The following is a 19,153-nucleotide window of genomic DNA, read 5'->3' as shown; positions in this document are numbered from 1 at the left end:
AAACCTCAGAATAAAATATCCTGATGATCTACTAATGTCGAGCAGCAACAATATGTATAAATTGTGGAACTTCTTGAAGAGGTCAGACAATCTTTGAGAAGTTTAGAGAGTTTCCATTTAACTTGCCCGGTAGCTTCTTATGTCGAGGGACAAAGGGAGTTGTGGGGTTTTGAGGAAATGGAGGGATGCAATTGGTTGGAGGTGGACGCATTCCACTTTCACCCCTATATATCCTAAGGTGACAAAATCCTTACATCAAATGAAAATCCTGCCTGCAGCACATCATGTCCGCTCGCAGGGTAGATCACCTGCAAGCTACCATCCATCTAATAGGGAACGACAAGGACTAATGGAGTGTTCAGTTTTCAGAGAAAGAAATCAGGTGTTAAAGAGATTCATCCTGTTGGTTTGTTTCCCTCCATCCTCTTTTTATTTTTTCAGACGGCCAGCTTTATCTTACTATAAAAATTCTGAAGTGCAAAGTTGTCATATTGATTGCAGTAGGTCCAGTAGTGTATAGGAATGGCTTCTGAAAGGAAAAGTGCCATAATGCATTATTGACACACAAAAGCACAATTCGTTTTGCAAAACAAAATGCTCTGCTGACATGACAAACTAATGCTTTCACAACCAGATACCTGTGCGTTTCTAGTTTAAGTGCAAAATTGCAGAAGCAAAAGCTTCATTGAGAATTTTGAACAGAACTTTCTACAATTAGACAAGTATCTTGGATAGTGTTACAATGAACTGAATAAGCAAAAGACCCTGCAATGTTAAAGAAAATCTGTTAGATGTTAATATTGAAAGAAAAAAAGGCACTTCAATCAAGGTATGCTTCAAAATGGAAGAATAACAAAGAGTTCGGTTGTTGTTGGCCACGAGCAAGAGTTAGAGAAATTGGGTATAAAGGTCTTTCATCAGACAGCTTGTAGATAGGTCACCTGATTCACATTCAAGTGTTTGTCTGATCAGTCCACGGGTCTCATTTGGCAGGTAAAGGACTGAATCAATTCATTGACCAGACTGAAGTGTGGGAATGTTACTCTAAAAGACAATTTGCTTACTCTTTACCCAAGGTTAGAGTCATAGACAAGTGAAGAAAAAACTTGAATAAAATTTGTCACCAAAATCACATAAAAGTTCTATATATAAGAAAAAATACGTAAACACATTTAATTAGGAACATGATCAAACAGCAGAATTCACCTAACAGTCAAATGTGTCTCCATTTTAGAACACACAAGTGTGCAGGCACATGCTGAGTCAGCAGGACCACAGCTCTGTTCGGAAATTAGAGTTAATTCAAGAATGATACTGTCTTTTTTAAATAAATGACAGGCCATCTTAATTGAGGAGATATATAACATTAATCACAAACTGCAACATTTAATTGCCTCAAATTTACACGTTTCAGAGGCCTCCTATCGGTATGGTACTAATAGAGCTGATGCCAGAATGTATGGCCAGCTATGAATTGAGAATTCGCAATGCTGATCAAGAAATTCACGTTTGATGATGCATGAAGCAAAATTTAACAGGTTTAATTGCTTGTAGTCCATACCAAATCAGACTGATGTATCTTGCTATTAAAAGCTGCCTATTTATCACAGGTAAGAACCTCTGTAAGCACTTAACTTTTCTGTTTTCAGGCATTGATCATATTAAAAAAAATATGAAATTTTATATTTTCAATTTTAAAAACCATAAATTAAATGCTCGTGGAGCTTCTTACCTATTAATGAACAGGTAAGAGAATGAACTGTTTTCCAGTATCTGGACAAACGGTTAATCATTAGGTATGCGCTTCCTACCACACATTTTGTGTATTATTCCTAGGGGATCTCTGTGGCCAAGTGTATTGATAAATATTATTTTGACACATCAGCATTCCAAAGGGTTTCAAGGAACTCAATCAATTCTTTCTCAGATAAAAGACTCATCTGCATGAACATTAATGAATAAAAATAGAATGGCCGCATAAATACAGTTAGACTCAACATACCTTAATAGGTACACTTCGATGCTTGAAACAAACAATCCCTGAGTATGAAGTAGAAAATCTAAAACTCACAACAGCCAAATCCTGAGGGGGAGAGATTCAAACAAGCAACTGAAAGATGCCAACTGCACTACCAGTGATGTGGAGGAGAATATTCCAACCCATCAATTTCTGGACCCACCATTCAACACTAATCTTTAAGTCATGAGCCTATGGTTGCATATAAAGAGGCAGATGCAGCTGAAGCCTCTGCTATTAATGAAACAGGTTGACGGGCTTGCAAACAAGCACCTATATCAAATGGGTGCAACAGTGATCCGTCAAATAATAGATTGACACCTGGCAGGACTACTTCCCTACTATCTGTATCATCTGATTCAAGTTTTGCTGTATTTGTGGAAGTTGATTCTTCAATAGGTCTGGTAGCAGCCTCACATATAGGACTGAGTGCATATGACCTGTTGACAGGGAATTTCAAAATATTAGATGGAAGGGCATCAACTTGATGCATGTACAAGACTGATAAATCTAAACATACTACAATATGGTAGTTCTATTAATTAAAGATTTATTTATTTTAAAACCAAATAAAGTAGTTTAACAATTGATATCCATACTAAGAACCAGACTTCTTTACTACTATGCCAAAATACGGGTACTTGCCAGTAAGACAAATTGTTCAAAATGACGTGTGATAAATCATACACAATATGTACTCTTCATATCTAATGGTGTCATATTATATTAATCTACACTTTGATCGTATATGAAATTCAGAAGTTATGTTATAAGCGAGCATACTTCACAAGCATCACGGAATTAAAGGACAGATAGAAGAGCATATGTCAAACATAAATAGTAGTTGCGTTGCATGAAAAAGAGAACAAGGTTATTTTTGATCACCTATATTTTGACTAGGATTAGTACAAAAGCATCTATGGAAGCTACCCAAGCATCTAAACTTGTTGGAACCAGAAAAAATATAAATGATTAATGTAATTCACTCTGTAACAGATCTTTCACTAGCTGGACAGAAAAATTGAACACTTCAATGACAGGAGTGATACGAATACATGAAAGAATATTCTCCTGAAATACAATTTATGAACTGAAGTAGCAGAGTTGATTCTGTAATTGACATCCTTAAGTTTATTGAAGCACCACAAGTAACAAATTAGTAGGCTGTAATAGACTGATAATGCATTTTACGTTGTTAACATTCTTTGTAGAACTACCTGAGTATGTTCCCATCAAAACTTAGAACTTCAGTCCGGCACTGCTGTCGATTAGCAAGCTTGAGCCTCTGGCGTTCACTGGAGGCTCCAGAGATTGGTGTTGAAGGATCCAGTGGACTCCACCTTCCACTAGCATAGTTGATCAAATGGCGGGGTGACTCCTTTACATGCTCTATGCGATAAAAGAGCTTTGCGGTAGGACCAGTTGCTTGGTATTCAGAACAAATTTCACGTAACCTCTTTCTTAAACTCTGCATCGCATCATGATGTTCATTAAGTGAGTCTGCTTGTAGTAAATGTGATGAAACCACCCTTTCACATATTCTACTACATAATTTTGGATTGAACAGGGGGACTCCGAATTCCATGCTTAATGGAACCCATTCATATTTTTCATTATCAGGGAGAAACATGTCAGATTCACTTTCCTTCTGAAGTCTTAAAAGGCGAATATAACCTAACGTGCATAACTCGGCTTTCCTTGAGAGTTCATCTAATAATGAATTTAAATTGGCACTTTCTTCCATGGAAAATCCCAACTCCGATGCTATGGGTGGAAGTGATCCATCAGAATTCTTAAGGGGTAGAGCAATATCCACTGTAACAATTCTTCCAGACTTATTAAGATCATATCTACTCAGAGGTTGCACCAGCACAGCTGAATGCTGGAGCATTGAGTTTAAACAGTGTAGAAGTACATTTCCATTAACCAAATTCCCTTCAAACTTGCCTCCTAGTCCTCCTATTACAGATCCATCCCAAGACCATATCAGGGCCTTTTCACAGCCTGCTAATGGTGCAGGAACCAATCGTAGGCGCTGTCCTTTCATTAGAACAACTGAAAGTGGTCCACTAGACATACTTGTATACAATACTAGCTTCATCCACGGTGACATAGAAGAATAAGAAGGTGGTCCAAAATGGATGGGACCTAAAGGTCCAGGTAAGACTGATGAAGAAGGAAGCGGAACCATAGATACAATAATGTCATAGTCCCTAAGAAGTAAACGTTCCAGTGTTGCTGGTGGAAGAGCAGCCAAGCTTTCACAACGAAGGATATCAACACGGTATTTCCTTTTTCTCTTCAAAATTGTTTTTTCAGCATGTGGGTCCTCTACCAACATTACGTTCTGATCATTCTGCAAATCATTGTTTGGTGTGAAGGTATTACTTTCAGTTGAAGTGGTTGAAAATGAGTCAGGAGGAACATCTGTAGCATTGGATTCATTTGCAGAGGAATCAAGTTGAGGCAGTTCCATATCATCATTGCATAGTGTCTTTGCTTCATTAATGTTAGAATAACCAGAGTTCTCAATAGTGTTTCTATCAACTGTAAGGGAAGTAGCCTCATTAGAGGAAAGCTGCTCATCAACTTGATCACTAGCTTTACCAACCACTTCATTAGTAGCCACTCCACCAGATTGCAGGCACTCCAGAATACATCGAAGACTATATGCATGGTTAGCAAATTCCTGCAATTCACCCTCAAACTTTTTTCCTTCTAACGTAGCAAGATCCTTGCAAAGTTCTGCAATGCAAGAATCACCAAGTTTTCCTGCTTCATAGAGTGTCACAGCATGAGACTTCAGTCCTGCAAAAGTTTAGCAAAAAATGAGGACAGCAAGCTAAACTGATTTAGCTTATTACAAACAGAAAGTGTACTGATTGAAGAACCAACTGACTAGAGGATTTAGTGCTAAACATGCATCAGTGCAAAGTGCTGTATGTATTGTTTACTTCAAGAGAAAATTTGCTCGACATAAAACCATCATACTGCGCCTCTGGTATGCTTCATCACAAGTATTTAATATTGGATAATGCCACCAACAATAGCAAAAATCTTTTGAAAAAAATAATTTTGACTAACTATAGGAAGATATAAAAATTAATGCTTGATAACAGCATTGCACGGACTAAAGAATGATGAGTAGTTGGGAGTTAATCTTAGAAAGTCATTTGTGAACGAGACATCCTATATAGCTTATGCAGGAAAATGTTGATTGAGAGAGAGAGAGAGAGAGAGACTAAAGAATGACGAGTAGTTGGGAGCTAATCTTAGAAAGTCATTTGTGAATGAGACATCCTATATAGCTTGTGCAGGAAAATGTTGATTTTGAGAGAGAGAGAGAGAGAGAGACGTCTCTCTAAACTACCAAGATTGAACCAAGATGTTAACCAAATCCCTGCCACTAATCAGCACATGCCTAGCACAACAATCATGCGTGTTTCAGTTGTAGGCATTTATTTCAGATAATTCTTGTCACTGAAATTTAATTAGTTCCTCAACTGACACTGAAATTGCTTTCAAGATTCTCTAGTCAAACAATTCTGTTGTTCTAATTCCAAAAACACTAGCAGCTAAAACACAAGGACCTCCTAAATACGGACAGTCAACGCATCAATTACAAGTGATAAAAAACAGAAAGCCCTCTTGGTTCTCCACTATAAATGACAAACACCAAGTGTGCTAGAAATATTTGTGCATAAGATTGTTTGTCCCACTTTCCTTTTGTAAGACCTTGCATTAAATTCTTCTCTTAATAAATATTCCATTCTATCTTCGCTCCTTGATAGACTACTAAGGAAAAACACATAAACTAAAAGTACGAGAGTTGGAGTATGTTTAACAAATAGACTGAACAATCATGATTGATGGGATTGCAGCCATGTTTTAAATGATCCTTCACACTATGCAAACACACTTTCGCTCTGACACACCTATATTCAACAACCAGTGTTTGTCGGGTACACATTTAAAACACCTTCATAGGCAATGAGATGGCATATTGCACATTTTGTAAATAAGAATGTATATACAGATTTTATGATACTGGTTTACTTTTACAAACAAGCACTGTAAAACACAAGGAACAACTTTCACCTTATTAACACTATTATTTTGAATCAGAAAACAGAATTCCAAACAGAATGATGTATCCTATTACTTGATTGACTCCAATATTAAAAGAAATTGTATTAGTTAGCACATAAGTGCATATATTAATCTATTATCTGGTTGGTTATACCTGGTCAATTGGCTTGTCTTCTTAAATCATATGGTGATATGGATAGGTTACATAGTGTTAGGCAAACAATAGTATTCTATCAAGAAGATTTGCAACTCACAACTACGACCAAGTTGAATGTTTCTTCTTTTCTTTTGATAGGTTTATCATCTCAAGCCTGTTGTTAGTATATCTTCAAGTTTTGAACACCAAAATGAGCCAATTTTTCAGATATATTTCAAAGAGAAAGTAGTTAGGAAAGACCCAGGTCAACAAAAAACAAGAAAAAGCCAACAAGATTGCAATACGAAAAAGGGCATAAAGTAAAAGGATTGAACCTGGTGAAAGAGAACCCATCATTAGATATGAAGTTATATTAGCATCCACAACAAAGGCAACATGAGCATTATTGGAAACTGGCCTAGGCTTTTCGGTTCCTGAACCATGAACTTGTTGAGCAGATTTTTCTGAGCTGACACTAGCATTTGAACCATCTTCATCATCACTGAGTATATTACTAGGATAGCCAGGTATTATTGAATCTTGAAGAACAGATTCTGGATCTATAAGCTTTATAGCCCAGCCCAGTCGGCAAGCAAATGATGCAGCAGCCTGTAGCTGAGAAAGATCAGCCTGCAATGTTGCAGCCAATTCAGCAACAGTGGCATTCTCGCTCGAGACAACAAAAACAGCATACAATAACCTGCCGAGAAGATCCGTGATATTAGGAAATAACATATCAGCAAGTCAAATGATATGGGCATGCAAAAAAAAAGAGAGAGCATATTCCTCGTTAATATATATTTAGAAATATCTGATTGGACACCAAGGAACTTACTCTTCAATGGGATCTTCATAGGACTGCTCTTTGTTAGAAACAAAACCTTCGAGCCTGGAAACTGAATCAGTATTATATATTAGTGATTTAAACATTGTACAAGCAAGTGAACAAAAAAACAAACACAGCAAACAGGACAAATGATTTACATTTTGTTACTGTTTCTATTAAACTAATTAAGTCTCATTTGATTATGAAATGTTATCCATTATATATAAAGGAAACTCTTGGAGTCGGGCAAGCAAAACCGAACTTCAAAAGCAGTGAGAATGCACATTCATTTCTTTTTTTTTGAATTCTCTATCCTTTTTGGTCTTTATCCAGACACTCTCCCCAACCCACTTCGGAGTGAAAACGATTACAGTCCAAACCTTTATTGGACTCTTCTACCAAAATTTTATCTGAGAAAAATACATATTGGCAGGAAAAAAACAAAAGATAACCTTCTGGAAAAATTACTGCCATCCATAATTTCCATGTACAATGCATAGCATGTGCTAATAACTAGTATATTTTAAATGCAATATACCAGGAGCACAAAAAGTGAAAAATAAAGCAATTTATGCATTGCTTTCTAAATGAAATGATATAACCTAAAGAGGACTATACAGCAATATAAAAAGCAATACAGGGACAAGTAAACCAAAATGGCTTATAATTGACCACACAAATCCACTTGTTAATACAATTTTATTTTAAGGCTCAAATATGTTGATTTGAAGATTTGATTTAAAATAAGTAGGATAAGAAGTTTTCCTTGTTTTGTAAGGCATTATGTAGGCGGATAGCAAAGGCTAGGTCTTAATCTGAAGACAGTAGTCAAATTTGAAACCGGAGCAACATCTGCAGGATGTAAAAAGCCAAAATAATTAGGCTATAATATGCATATAGCATACCCTCCCATGAGGAACTCATTTCTGTTTACTATGAATGTTCACACCGTAAGTATCCTTGGCTTTCATGGCTATTGTTTAGCCTTACATCATTCTCTTCACCCTTTCAAATTTCTTTTTTCACCAGTGAACTGCTCCACCTTAAGCTTGCAAAAGCAGCTTCCTAAATAATAATTAAAATTGTATTCCAAGTCAAGCCTATCATTGTAAACCTTCAACATAATATACTACTTCCAAGGAGCAAGCAAATAGTACCAAGCAAAAAGTCATTATCTACCCAAAATCAGCCCCCCAGCAATCCAAAAATGCTAAAAGAGCATAATGAGGTGATAAATTGAATAATAACAAAAATCTTCTAAAATAACATTGTAACATCATACCAATTAATTCATAATATTGCATGCATGCAAGGTCCGCTGTACCGACCATACCGACGTATCGGTGGGCACTGGTACCAGTACCATACCGAACCGAACCGGTACTGTATCGGTTTGGCTGGTTCGGGCCAAAAGCCAAAAAAAATTTGAGGTTGGTACGAGCCAGTCGGTACGGACCGGTACTGGTTCGGTACGGATCGGTACGGACATGTACCGGCCGATACCGACCAATACGGATTGCGAATAATCGGAACCGAAAAATATAGCTGTACCATATCGGTTCCGTCCGGTACCGATACGTACCGGCCCGTACCGATCGGTACGGCAAACCATGCATGCATAGAAAAAAATCTCATGATTCAAGCAAATTACCATTAATTGAAGCTCTGCTTTTAAAAGCAAAAATCAAGTATGTTTTATGAATAACATGATCATTTCATAAGCGCCATAAATTTTGACAATAAATAACAAAAAAAAAAAAATGAGAAAGGTCGCATACTTCACCGTAAGGAATAACATAACGTGAATCTACCTAATAGAAAATTATAATAATTCAACTAATTTTCCCACGAGGCCACAACAAAGCATGATTTCTTAGTCCTCAAAAGAACCTTCATTAAAACCCAAAAGAAAGACTAGCATCAAATAAAAGTAATGTAGGACTTTGATTTGATAAATGAAACCTTAAAATGGCTAGAAAGATGTAACACAAATAAACTAAGAAATACTAAAATAAAAAATTCCAACAAAATCAACTCCTACAGTAGCAGACTTATTTAGGTTTCTGAAGCATAACCAAGGCATGTTAACCAACAATCATGTTATCCAACAGATAACAGCAATTTGACTGTACGTGAATCAAATAAATACTATGCTCAGAGATCATTATTTAAAGCCAAATGCAAATACAAGATCAGTCCTTGATAGAACAGTTGAGCAAAGTTTCACGATGTAAAGACTAGAAGAGATATTGAATTGTTATAGAATAACAACAGATGTAGCTTAAGTTCATTATATACCTTTAAAACGATCATCAGGATACACAGGGACATCAAAGTAGATTAGTCCCCTTCTATAAAGACCTCTTATGATGTCAGGATCAAAGAGAACAAATGAATTTGCTTCCTCCTTACACACTTTGTCTATTGTCGCCATTTCTTCTTCTGTGAGTTTCTATAGGAGAAAAAGAAAAGCTACTAGCATCAATTACGTTAACTATGATTTACTGGTATTATATAAAGCATGATTTTTAATGGCACCATACACATAAATGAATTCCTCATGAAAATACATGTCTTGAGCTCCCTTGATAGACATTGTTACATACCTAAGTTTATTTACATTTCATGAATAATAAATAACTTTGTAATGAAACTCACCTTAAATTCTTCGAGTGTAAAGTTAACAAGGCAAACTCCCCACCACGGTTCAATTGAGAAGTCCACAGGCTGTGTGGGCAGTAATTCTTTTGCAATTGACTTGTTGAGCTTCCACATTATTTTCTGTAAATCTCCAAAACAAAAAGCAATAGTCAAGGCAACTAACAGAGTACAACTAATGAGAAGTTAAAACTCATTCTTAGAAGGGATAAAATACTAAAGAGTGAAAAAATAGAACATTAGTAATAAAATCATTTAGTAATACACATCAAATACAGAAGATGCTGTTGCATGGAAGATGTTTGATTAATGTCATCTCAAGTAAAAGTGACAACAGAACTATAATAATAGTTAAACTTTAAAGCACAACTTCAATGGCTTTCTCATGGAACAAGTTATATTATCTGATTCTATTAACACAATAAAATTCTGAAAAACAAACTAGTCTACAAAGTATTTACCTAATTCTGAAAGGAAGAGACATATTCCAATATCCAAGTCTATGTGTGCATTTACATATAACCACTATAACTTTCCGATTCCTTTAACTGCCTCGAGAATAATACATTTACTCAAAACCACAAAGGCTCAAAGAGAACTTTAAAAAATATGGTAGACAGGCAATAACATGTGCATTGAAACGTTAGGCGGTCAAAAGGTGGATGCACAACATGTGCAGCAGATATCATGAAATTAACAAGGATTTGCAGGTAGATATACATAAGAGTACTTTAAAGATAGCTTAGGAAGGTGATGGAGAACAGTCCTCTTCTCACAAGGAGGTATGATAGTAGTTGGTCCCGACAGGAAGGGTATCCAAATTTATGGAAGAGTCCAAATAAGAGGAAGACCTAAAACTACCTGGACGGTAATTTAGAAAGAGTATGCAAAACTGACTGACAGAATCAAAAAAAAAAAAAAAACTGACCTGAAGGAATGGTACAGCAGGCTTATAGAACAAACAATTCGATTTCACATAAACTTGGAAGTTAAACTAACTGTTGACCTACTTCATCCCACTCCTTTGTTGTTCAGGTCAATCCATATTTTAGCTTAAGATAGAAGCGATATAAGGGAAACAACAACCAGTGTTCACTCGTTGTTCACTACCACTTTTAACTGTTCTTTTTTCTTCCAATTCTTCCTCCCTTCTCTTCATTTTTAACAGTCCATGATTTCTCATCCCTCTTTTTAACCTTCTTTGTCCTTCACTCAATCTTCTTGTTAGTCACCTACTTTCTTTTTCCTTTTTTTTTCTCTTCCCCTTCTTTCTTATCATCTTCCTCCTTTTTCTCATTTGTCTTCTTTCTTTTCTTAGGTCGGCTTGTGAAAAGCTGGTTGCGTTGACAAAGTTGCAGCTGTCCTTCTAGAAGCATATAGCCAAGTCATGATTCCCAGAAACAAATACTAATAACAGAATGTCTAGAAAACAATTTTCTAGCTGAGCATAAACTATGAACTATGAAGTATTTAAAATGTCATCCTCTACTTTTTTTGCCACTTGCAGCATTTGAGCATTACAGTAGAAAAACCATCGACCAGACATGGTAACGTTATTTGATTATAGTTACAAAGGTTACATAATGCTGTAGCAATGATATGCAAGATTAAAACCAATAAAATTACAAGAGCAATGCAGAGTAATTAAATGATAAGAAAAGTAAAGATACGTAAATAAAAAAAACGTAAGTCGGAATTTTCTTAATATCATAAGAATCTGATGAGACTGGAGTATCACTTTTTAAATATCATTTTCTACAAATACATAGTTCAGAACCTGCTTGTACAACTCAGAATCCCAACATGAACGGGAATTTTCTCTCCACCTAGTGAATCAAAATTGACTATTCCAAACCAAGGCGGAAGTTTTGTCACATTTCACTTAACACGACATAAAGGATTTCATTAATCAATAACATGTCTGCATTTCATTCGCAAGATGTAGCACCTGGTCTGCTTGAAGATAGACTGAAACAACCATAAAAAACAAGAACAATGAGGGAAAAACAAAAATAGATTAAAAAATTGGTATCTTGGGATTGCCATGCCATCCCAAGTCATAGGAAGCAATGGTCCCTATCTATCTTGGCCAGGATGGACCAAGATGACCTTGTTTATAGAGACCCAAGGTCTCAGACGCATTCCAATACCTGATCTCTCTCTAGCCTGGTATGATATCACCCGGATGGATTGAGATGGACAAGATTCTTAATCTTTCAGCATACGTAACACTAGTTAAAGTTTGGAAAACATGGACAGTGTTTTCAACATAAGAAGCAGACTATCTTTTTTCACATAAAAAAGCATAAATGTCAGCTTCAAAACCTCGCTCCATCTCCAGCTACCACTTCCCAGCACTTCCACCCATCTTTAGTTCAACAACTTTTATCATTGCTTAATCATGTTAATTTAAATCTTAGTTTAGTCACAGTTTTGCTCCTAATGTTCTATAAGCATATAAGTTCCTTTGTATTCCAATATTATGATTTTTCAATGAGCTAGCCCAATGAGCAAATATCATTATTTTGTAAGATTTATTGCATTGTGGCTTTCTAGCTGTTTGTTCATCTTAAATTACTCCATAACTTCGATTTCTTGCTCTGACACTGACTCTGAATTCAGGCAACTAAGGTTCTGAAAGTAAATGTAAAGTAAACAATACTTAATGTAATTTGTGTCCCTCCCAGTCCCTACATTCTTATTATATTTTTATTGTTTGTGAACCCATACAAGGTAAAAATGTTCAATTTAAGACTATACTGGTATTTGCACTTGTATTCTGTTGTCACAGACTAGAACATTAATGTGTAGACCTCCTACCTTGCTAAAAAATATAGCTATTGCAACAAAAGTTAATATGATATCATCAAAGTGGTTTTCTCCTTTTGCTTGAAGATTCCTTTTCCCACTTCTTGTGGTCTTTCATTTCTTTTTGTAATTTGTACGCAGTACCCAACTTTCATGCAATATCTGATGGAAATGGAAACGCTTAAAATACAGACTCTGGACAAGATGAGAAACTCCAAACCAAGATTTTTATTCTTGGTCCATATTGGTCCCTCAGTGATGACAAACAATATGAATGGACAAATGACATTGAAAAAACAACAAGTCTAACAAAAGCTAAAACAAAATCAATGAATAGAGTCAATAAACCAACCGCATACCTAACATAGCACATATTACAACAACTATTATAATCAATGATCATTCAAATTTGGATGAATCTCTTCTGTTGTCATTTTTTGAGAATACAAGTTCAACCATTTCTCATAAATGTGCTCAAGCAAGAAAACTGAAAAACCACTCAGCAGTGAGGAGATCGATCCAGCAGCATAACCCCCCTATATTTGTTTTCTTTGAAACCCACTTGACTGGTCAAAGTTTGCTCTAGCCAGATGCCAATTGCCCCCTATTGGTGCTTCCATTCTGCGGAATTGCAAGGGTTGAAAAGAGGTACCATTGCAATTTGGCAACGGGGTTTTACAAAGGTGGATATTTTCAACAATTGCTCCCAGCAGATAGTTTTTGTGATCACGGAACCTGGTATAGAGCCATGGATTTTGTTCGCGGCATATGCAGATACAGAATATAGGCAAAGGAGAATCCTCTGGTCAGAAGCTTCTGCATTGATAAACCAAGCTTTGCCAACAGGACTACAGGAGACTTCAATTGCATTGATGCACCTGCTAAGAGGGTGGGGGGAGGAGGGTAGGGCAAGGACAAACCATACACTGAAGGTCGGTGTCAGAGAATTCCACAACTTCATATCTTATCAGCTGTCTGATTTGGGGTATTTAGCAGCGTACTCGCTATAATAATCATAGCAATCAGGCCAGAGAATGGGAGCGCATTCATAAAGCTTGTCCTACTGGGAGATGGATTCACAAGTTCCTAGACCAGTGGGTAAGCCATCTTTCTTGTATTGCATCTGATCATTGTCCTTTTCTTATTGATATCTCTTTGGGTACATCTTGAAAACCACCTTTTCGCTTTCAAAAGTTATGGCTTTATTACCCCCAATCATGGGATATTGTTCATGGTAATTGGAGTGTTCCAGTCAAGGGTGATGCCGTATCTCGAGTGACTTGCTGACTGGAGTTTACCAAGAGGAGACTGCAATATTGGAATAAAATGATAGTGGGTGGCATTTTCAGAAGGATTAAGGAAATCGAGTTGGCCACCAGACCTTTGCTTCCTCAAGAAACTTTGATGATGGTGTGCATGATAAGAGAGCCTATGGTGAAGCAAGTTTCATTATCAGGAGTCATAGTTGCTCTTTTCTTGCTGCAGGTGGCACTCGGATATTTGTCACAACTATTCTGACAGCTAAACTCTAGGAACATGGTAAGGATTGACCCATGCTGCTAAGATCCTGGGTGCATCCTGCATTGTGCTAGGGAGACTCTATAACGGTGATTAAGTGGTTGCCAAACATGGTATCTAATTAGGGCTGGAAATCGGTCGAGTTGTGTTGGGCCACTCCCCTACCCAAGCTCGGCCCAAAATTTTTTCAGGCTTTGAGTTAATTAGACCCGAAAACTTTTAGAAAATCTCGGCCCGAGCCCGACCCGAGCCCAGGCCCGGGCCAGACCCGAACCCGGACCCGATTGGGCCATCCCCGAATTATCCGCTTTGACTAAAAATTGGGTTGGGCCGACTCCGATTGAAGCTTAATCTTTCAATGTTTCATACTATAGCTTTAGGTTTTCTTGATGAAATATTGTAGCTACATGTTAGCAATTATCTGATGATTAAAAACATGTTTACCAAAAAAACAAATTGATAACATAATTGAAAATGGCATTGTTATTTTCTAAGCAGTTCATAAATAAGTATCTAAGTTCGGGCTATGTTTCGGGCCTGTGTTTGGGCTCCTTTCGGGCCTCGTCCGAGCTCGGGCTTGAGCTGGGCCAACGATATACCCGAGTGCAGCCTAAAAAAAATATGGGTTCTATATTTAAGCCCAAAACCGATCCAAATTCTTTTGAGCCTAGCTCGTAGCGCGACCCGAAGTCAGCCCAGGCCCAATTCCAACCCTATATCTAATGATGGTGGTGCTCACCCTCTAGTACAAGACTATCGATGTATAGTCACCTTTCTAGACTCTTTTGAGGTGGCACACATTTAGAGGAAGGCAAATAGTGTAGCTAATTGGGTGACAACCTATGTAGCCATCCTCACCCTAGTAACCCTATGGGATTCTGTATTTATGGCTCCTGGACTGCTAGAAATTTTGTCCTCAAATTCTCATGGATGTATTTATACTGGAAATATATACTATATCCGACCCACCAAAGAAAAAAGACCACCCAATTCCAAAAGCTCAATAGGCTCATGAATGAGTTGGGTTCAGTCTGCGTCTCAAAAGATGTAAACCCAACCCAATTAGTGTTCAGGTCTCTGATTCCAAGCAACTTGGATGTAGTTCTACTGCTAGTCAATCTAAAGCTATCTATGGTCAAATCAGTGATTTGGAAACCTAGATATTTTGAAATGATGGGCAAGATCAGATGCGGTCTAGTACAATTCGCCGAAGGAATAAAGTCTAGAATTTGACCAAAATCCTACACAAGGTTCATTATAAAGGGAAAGGTTCATTGAAAAGGACACAAGTCCAAGCATGGATACTATGTAGCTTATAGACACCAAAGTGTGCTCGGTGCTAGCATCCACTCCAACTGCATGACATATTCTCATGCTCAAACTGAAAATGGATAGAAACTACAAACCAATAAAAGAAAATACCAAAAACAGCAAGAAAGATACTACCTAATATCAACATCTGATTGTTGAAGTGGTACAAATTTTCATATATCAAGCAAGTGAAAATATAAAAGAAGCTAAGGAGGTGTAACACAATTAGGGTTGAAAGCAGGTCATGTTGGATCAGGAATTTGCACACACCAGATCCAATACATATTTGAATCAGGTCAGAAAATTGAATCCAAGCCTAATCCACTTTCATTTGGTCAGGTTGGATCAGGTTCAGGATTTTTTTATGTTAACCGATCAGGCTCTTTAGTCAAACCAGGTCAAGAATAATCTAGACACAAACCATAAAACATGTATAAATTGGTTGCTTAATTATATCATTAACATACTGGGCAAGAAAATAACAATTAAACAACATATAAACATTTGATCGACAACCACATATAATTTATAACAAACAACATAAATTGGTTACTGACTATATTAAAGTTATTAAATGAAAAATATTTTTCTAAAACTTTAGAGTGTTATGAAATATAAAAAACGATTCGGCGTACTAGATCATACCACCCTATACAAGGTGTATTGTATCGTATCGGTAGAAAATGACACGATGTGGGGGTGTACCAAGTGTTAAAACCATGAACTGACTTGTACCGACACTATACCAGCAATGTATTGGTATGGGTACTAAAACTGGAACTGTGAAATATGATATAAAAAGTATTAGTTTTGGGTAAGTTTAGGTTAGCTTAGGTCTAGATTGGGGTAACTAATGATCCAAATCCAATCCATTTTACGGAAGGGTCGTATTTTTTGATCCAAGCCTAATCCAAAAAACATCAGATCAGAATTTCAGGTCAAATCCAGACTGGAAGTAGATCAATGCAATCCACTTGCAGCCCTAAACACAATCAAGTTGACAAAATTAAAGCACAATGGCAGTCATGAGCTATCACTTTCAAAATTATGTAAAATTGTCTATGGACCAACATTGGACAATATGTCAATTTTTATGTTTCAACATATATAGAAGAGTCAATGAACCGGGAATAGGTACAAATTGTTGAAACAATTTTTTTTTGAAAGTAAGATCAGTCTATTGCATACAATTGATGCGGACTTATAAGATATACCTTTGATCTGCACTTATTCATAATATCAATAAATTCATTTCTTCCAATTCCTGTAATCCTCAAGGCATCTGCAGCACTGAAATTAGGGATGCTGTCATATGGTTGCTCTGCAAAAATTCTTCAAACATTAAAACTCATGCAGACAATTTGTTATATAAAGCAAGTAGCAGGTACAAATTTCCACAAAACAGTTACCTACTTTCTAGTCTAATAAGAAGAATATATAGCAGAGAAAAGAGAAGAAAGTTCGAGAGGAAAAATCAAATAAGTGGATAAAATTAGGCAGTACCATTAGGAATCCACCGATCGATCAATTGAACGATCAATCAATCAATAAATGAGATTAACATTTCTCCAGTCATGCTGGCAAAAAATGAAATGAACCTCCAAATGATGTCCATCAGCAGACTATAGAATTCTAAACTTCTAGAAGCTCCTATGGAAATGCACACCCATCTGTTTACTAGGATAGTTATCGCATGAGGTCTACCCGATGCTAGATGTAGAGGCACATGATAGATCAATATGAACATCATGAGTTGTCCCATAATAAAACCAGTTGTCGCTGATACCTCCTACTTGATTCCTTCTTCCATAACCCAAAATTGGAGAAGGAGAAAAGAGGTCCCCATGGAGAACATGGTCAGAGATCCATAATAGAGTCCCACCACAACGATAGAATGCTCCAAAACAAGTGAAAGGAATTTTTTTAAAAAAAGCAAGTCAATTAACAAACACCATATAACTGATTATAAGTTTGTAACCCGATAAACTTGTTTACATGACTAAAACAATTTTTCCAATGAAAGGCAGTGTACAGAAAATGTAGAACAAGTTCTAATAAAACATTGGAGCACAAAGTTAAGAAACAGTTAACTAGAATCACAATCATACATATGAAACCTGTAGAAAATTATAAGAGGTTCGTATTCTGCCATCTAAACTGTTTGCACTAAGAATACTTATAGAAGAACATACAAAGGAAGGTTCATTAGACAAAGAAGGGAGGAAGGACATGGCTGAAAATAGAAATATAAAAAGAGCAATATCTATCAAAAGGTATTAGGCATTACCATTCTTCATAACCTCGAAGATCATGTCACAGTAATATCTAAATGGTGAGATTCTCATCACTCGACAAACATATTCTGCAAGATGATATGGAAATAACTGCAAGCACACGATATTAAGTGAATATAAATTAATAAAATAGAAAATATTGCAATGAAGCAAAAAAGGAAAAAGTACAAAACACCAAAGTCATAAGGGCATATAAAAAGCAACTTTTTTGACTTGGAAATTGGGCTTGACATTGGTATGAAATCCAAAAAATGGGAAACAGAGAAACAAAAAGGAATAAGTTATGGTTTGTGGCTGCTCAAAGTCAGATTCCAAAGGAAAAGAGGTTCAGTCACTACAAGGATTAAAATATGAAACTGGCAAAGGAAGACTCGAGCTAGTCTACATGTAAAGAAACAAGGGAATAGAGAACAGGCAGGATGCAAACATACTGCAAGATTTTTACGCAAATAACGCATCATCTCTTCATGATATTCTCCTTCCTTACAAACTTTACGTGCAAAACAGTTATTCCATTGTAGTCGTTTTCTGATACAATACTCTATTATCCTGCAATTGAAGAAGCAAAAATAAATCGTTGCAGGGACTAACCAAACAATTCCATCCAAGATAACTAGCATATATCAAAGTTATTGAGTATCTGATCCATTGACTGAAGTTAAAATGCGCCATGGAAGTGAACATTTATGCTATCTTTTAGCTTGAAATGGTACATCGTGCTTCCTTTTAATCAACAAAACAATGTGTAAGAGATCAATAATGTAACTTAAAGAAAACAACCTCCTGTGCCACTCCTCTTTCGACGACAGGATAGCTTGAAGCCTTTTCGGAAGACTCTCCCATGGGCATTCTTCCCTGATCGCCTTTAAAAGAAGCTGCTCCTCGATCGTTGCTGGTATGCGCTGCATCCTCTCGAATGGGCTTCCGGTACTGCAAACAATACCGAAGAACAAAGAAGCACATCCTCATTTGCACCAATTCAAAGAATCCAAAAACTTATAAAAATCGACCACAAAACCACAAAACGACTTCAATTGCATTATATACTGGACGAGTAAACTATCAGATTCTTGCAAAATATTCAAACTTTAAAACAAATACAAAACTAACATCAAAATAATTAAGAATACAAAATTAAAGTGTAGGAGATGGAGATTGCGAACCCTGGTGAAACTATAGCATAGATTTACGAACAAATCTCTAACAAAGACATCCCAGATCCATTCTTTCTGAGAAATAGAACTTGAAACGACAGAGGGGGCAAAGGTTTCGCAGAGATCGCGATCGAGAACGGTACCAGAGAGCAGCCTAATATCGGAGTTCTCGTGCTCTCTCCGGCGAGATCTGCGCGGTGTTTCTGTGAACGAGGTGGGGGTGAGAATAGTCTAATATAGAGAGAGCAGAGGACGGGTAGAATGGAAGAGAGGAAGAATGGCAAGCAGAGGACTCGGACCGGTGAATCCCTCTTTAAGCCGGCCAAGAGCCGGTTCGATTCG

At 36.8% G+C, this 19,153-nt stretch overlaps 1 protein-coding gene across 11 annotated transcripts; it reads right to left on the bottom strand.

Moving 5' to 3' along the window:
• Positions 1 to 652: 652 nt before the first annotated feature.
• On the bottom strand, positions 653 to 19,152 carry LOC103700965 (FAM91 carboxy-terminus protein). Of its 11 annotated transcripts, none has more exons than XR_015967883.2 (12): positions 18,821 to 19,097; positions 18,438 to 18,587; positions 18,089 to 18,206; positions 17,651 to 17,747; positions 16,578 to 16,684; positions 9,727 to 9,849; positions 9,367 to 9,520; positions 7,078 to 7,138; positions 6,578 to 6,942; positions 3,235 to 4,825; positions 2,003 to 2,457; positions 653 to 941 (listed from the first exon to the last, which is right to left on the bottom strand). XR_015967883.2 is itself a non-coding variant. In XM_008782873.6 (11 exons), exons 2-11 carry the CDS (start codon positions 18,563 to 18,565, stop codon positions 2,202 to 2,204), a joined length of 3,000 nt encoding a protein of 999 aa, XP_008781095.3. In that variant the 5' UTR covers positions 18,566 to 18,587; positions 18,821 to 19,152; the 3' UTR covers positions 1,920 to 2,201. The 11 variants fall into 11 exon arrangements, 4 of the variants coding, with proteins under 4 accessions (XP_008781095.3, XP_088558787.1, XP_088558786.1 ...); XR_015967882.2 differs by having other exon boundaries at positions 653 to 765; XR_015967885.2 differs by having other exon boundaries at positions 18,955 to 19,097.
• Between the last annotated feature and the right edge of the window lies 1 nt (position 19,153).

This window comes from Phoenix dactylifera, chromosome 8 (genome assembly GCF_051530095.1).
Source record: "Phoenix dactylifera cultivar Ajwa chromosome 8, Ajwa_hap1_PhDact_Kaust_v1.1, whole genome shotgun sequence".
NCBI lineage: Eukaryota > Viridiplantae > Streptophyta > Magnoliopsida > Arecales > Arecaceae > Phoenix > Phoenix dactylifera.
The sequence above is the reverse complement of the archived record's forward strand: the minus strand, read 5'-3'. Positions and strand labels throughout refer to the sequence as shown.

Bases quoted from the DNA above. Each gene is read 5' to 3' on its own strand.
- LOC103700965 (XM_008782873.6), bottom strand. From the start codon at position 18,565: ATGCAGCGCATACCAGCAACGATCGAGGAGCAGCTTCTTTTAAAGGCG. The intron at 16,685-17,650 runs GTAATGCCTAAT...GAATTTTTGCAG, and splicing joins CTTCGAGGTTATGAAGAATG to AGCAACCATATGACAGCATC. The intron at 4,826-6,577 runs GTTCAATCCTTT...AAACTTTTGCAG, and splicing joins GATGGGTTCTCTTTCACCAG to GACTGAAGTCTCATGCTGTG.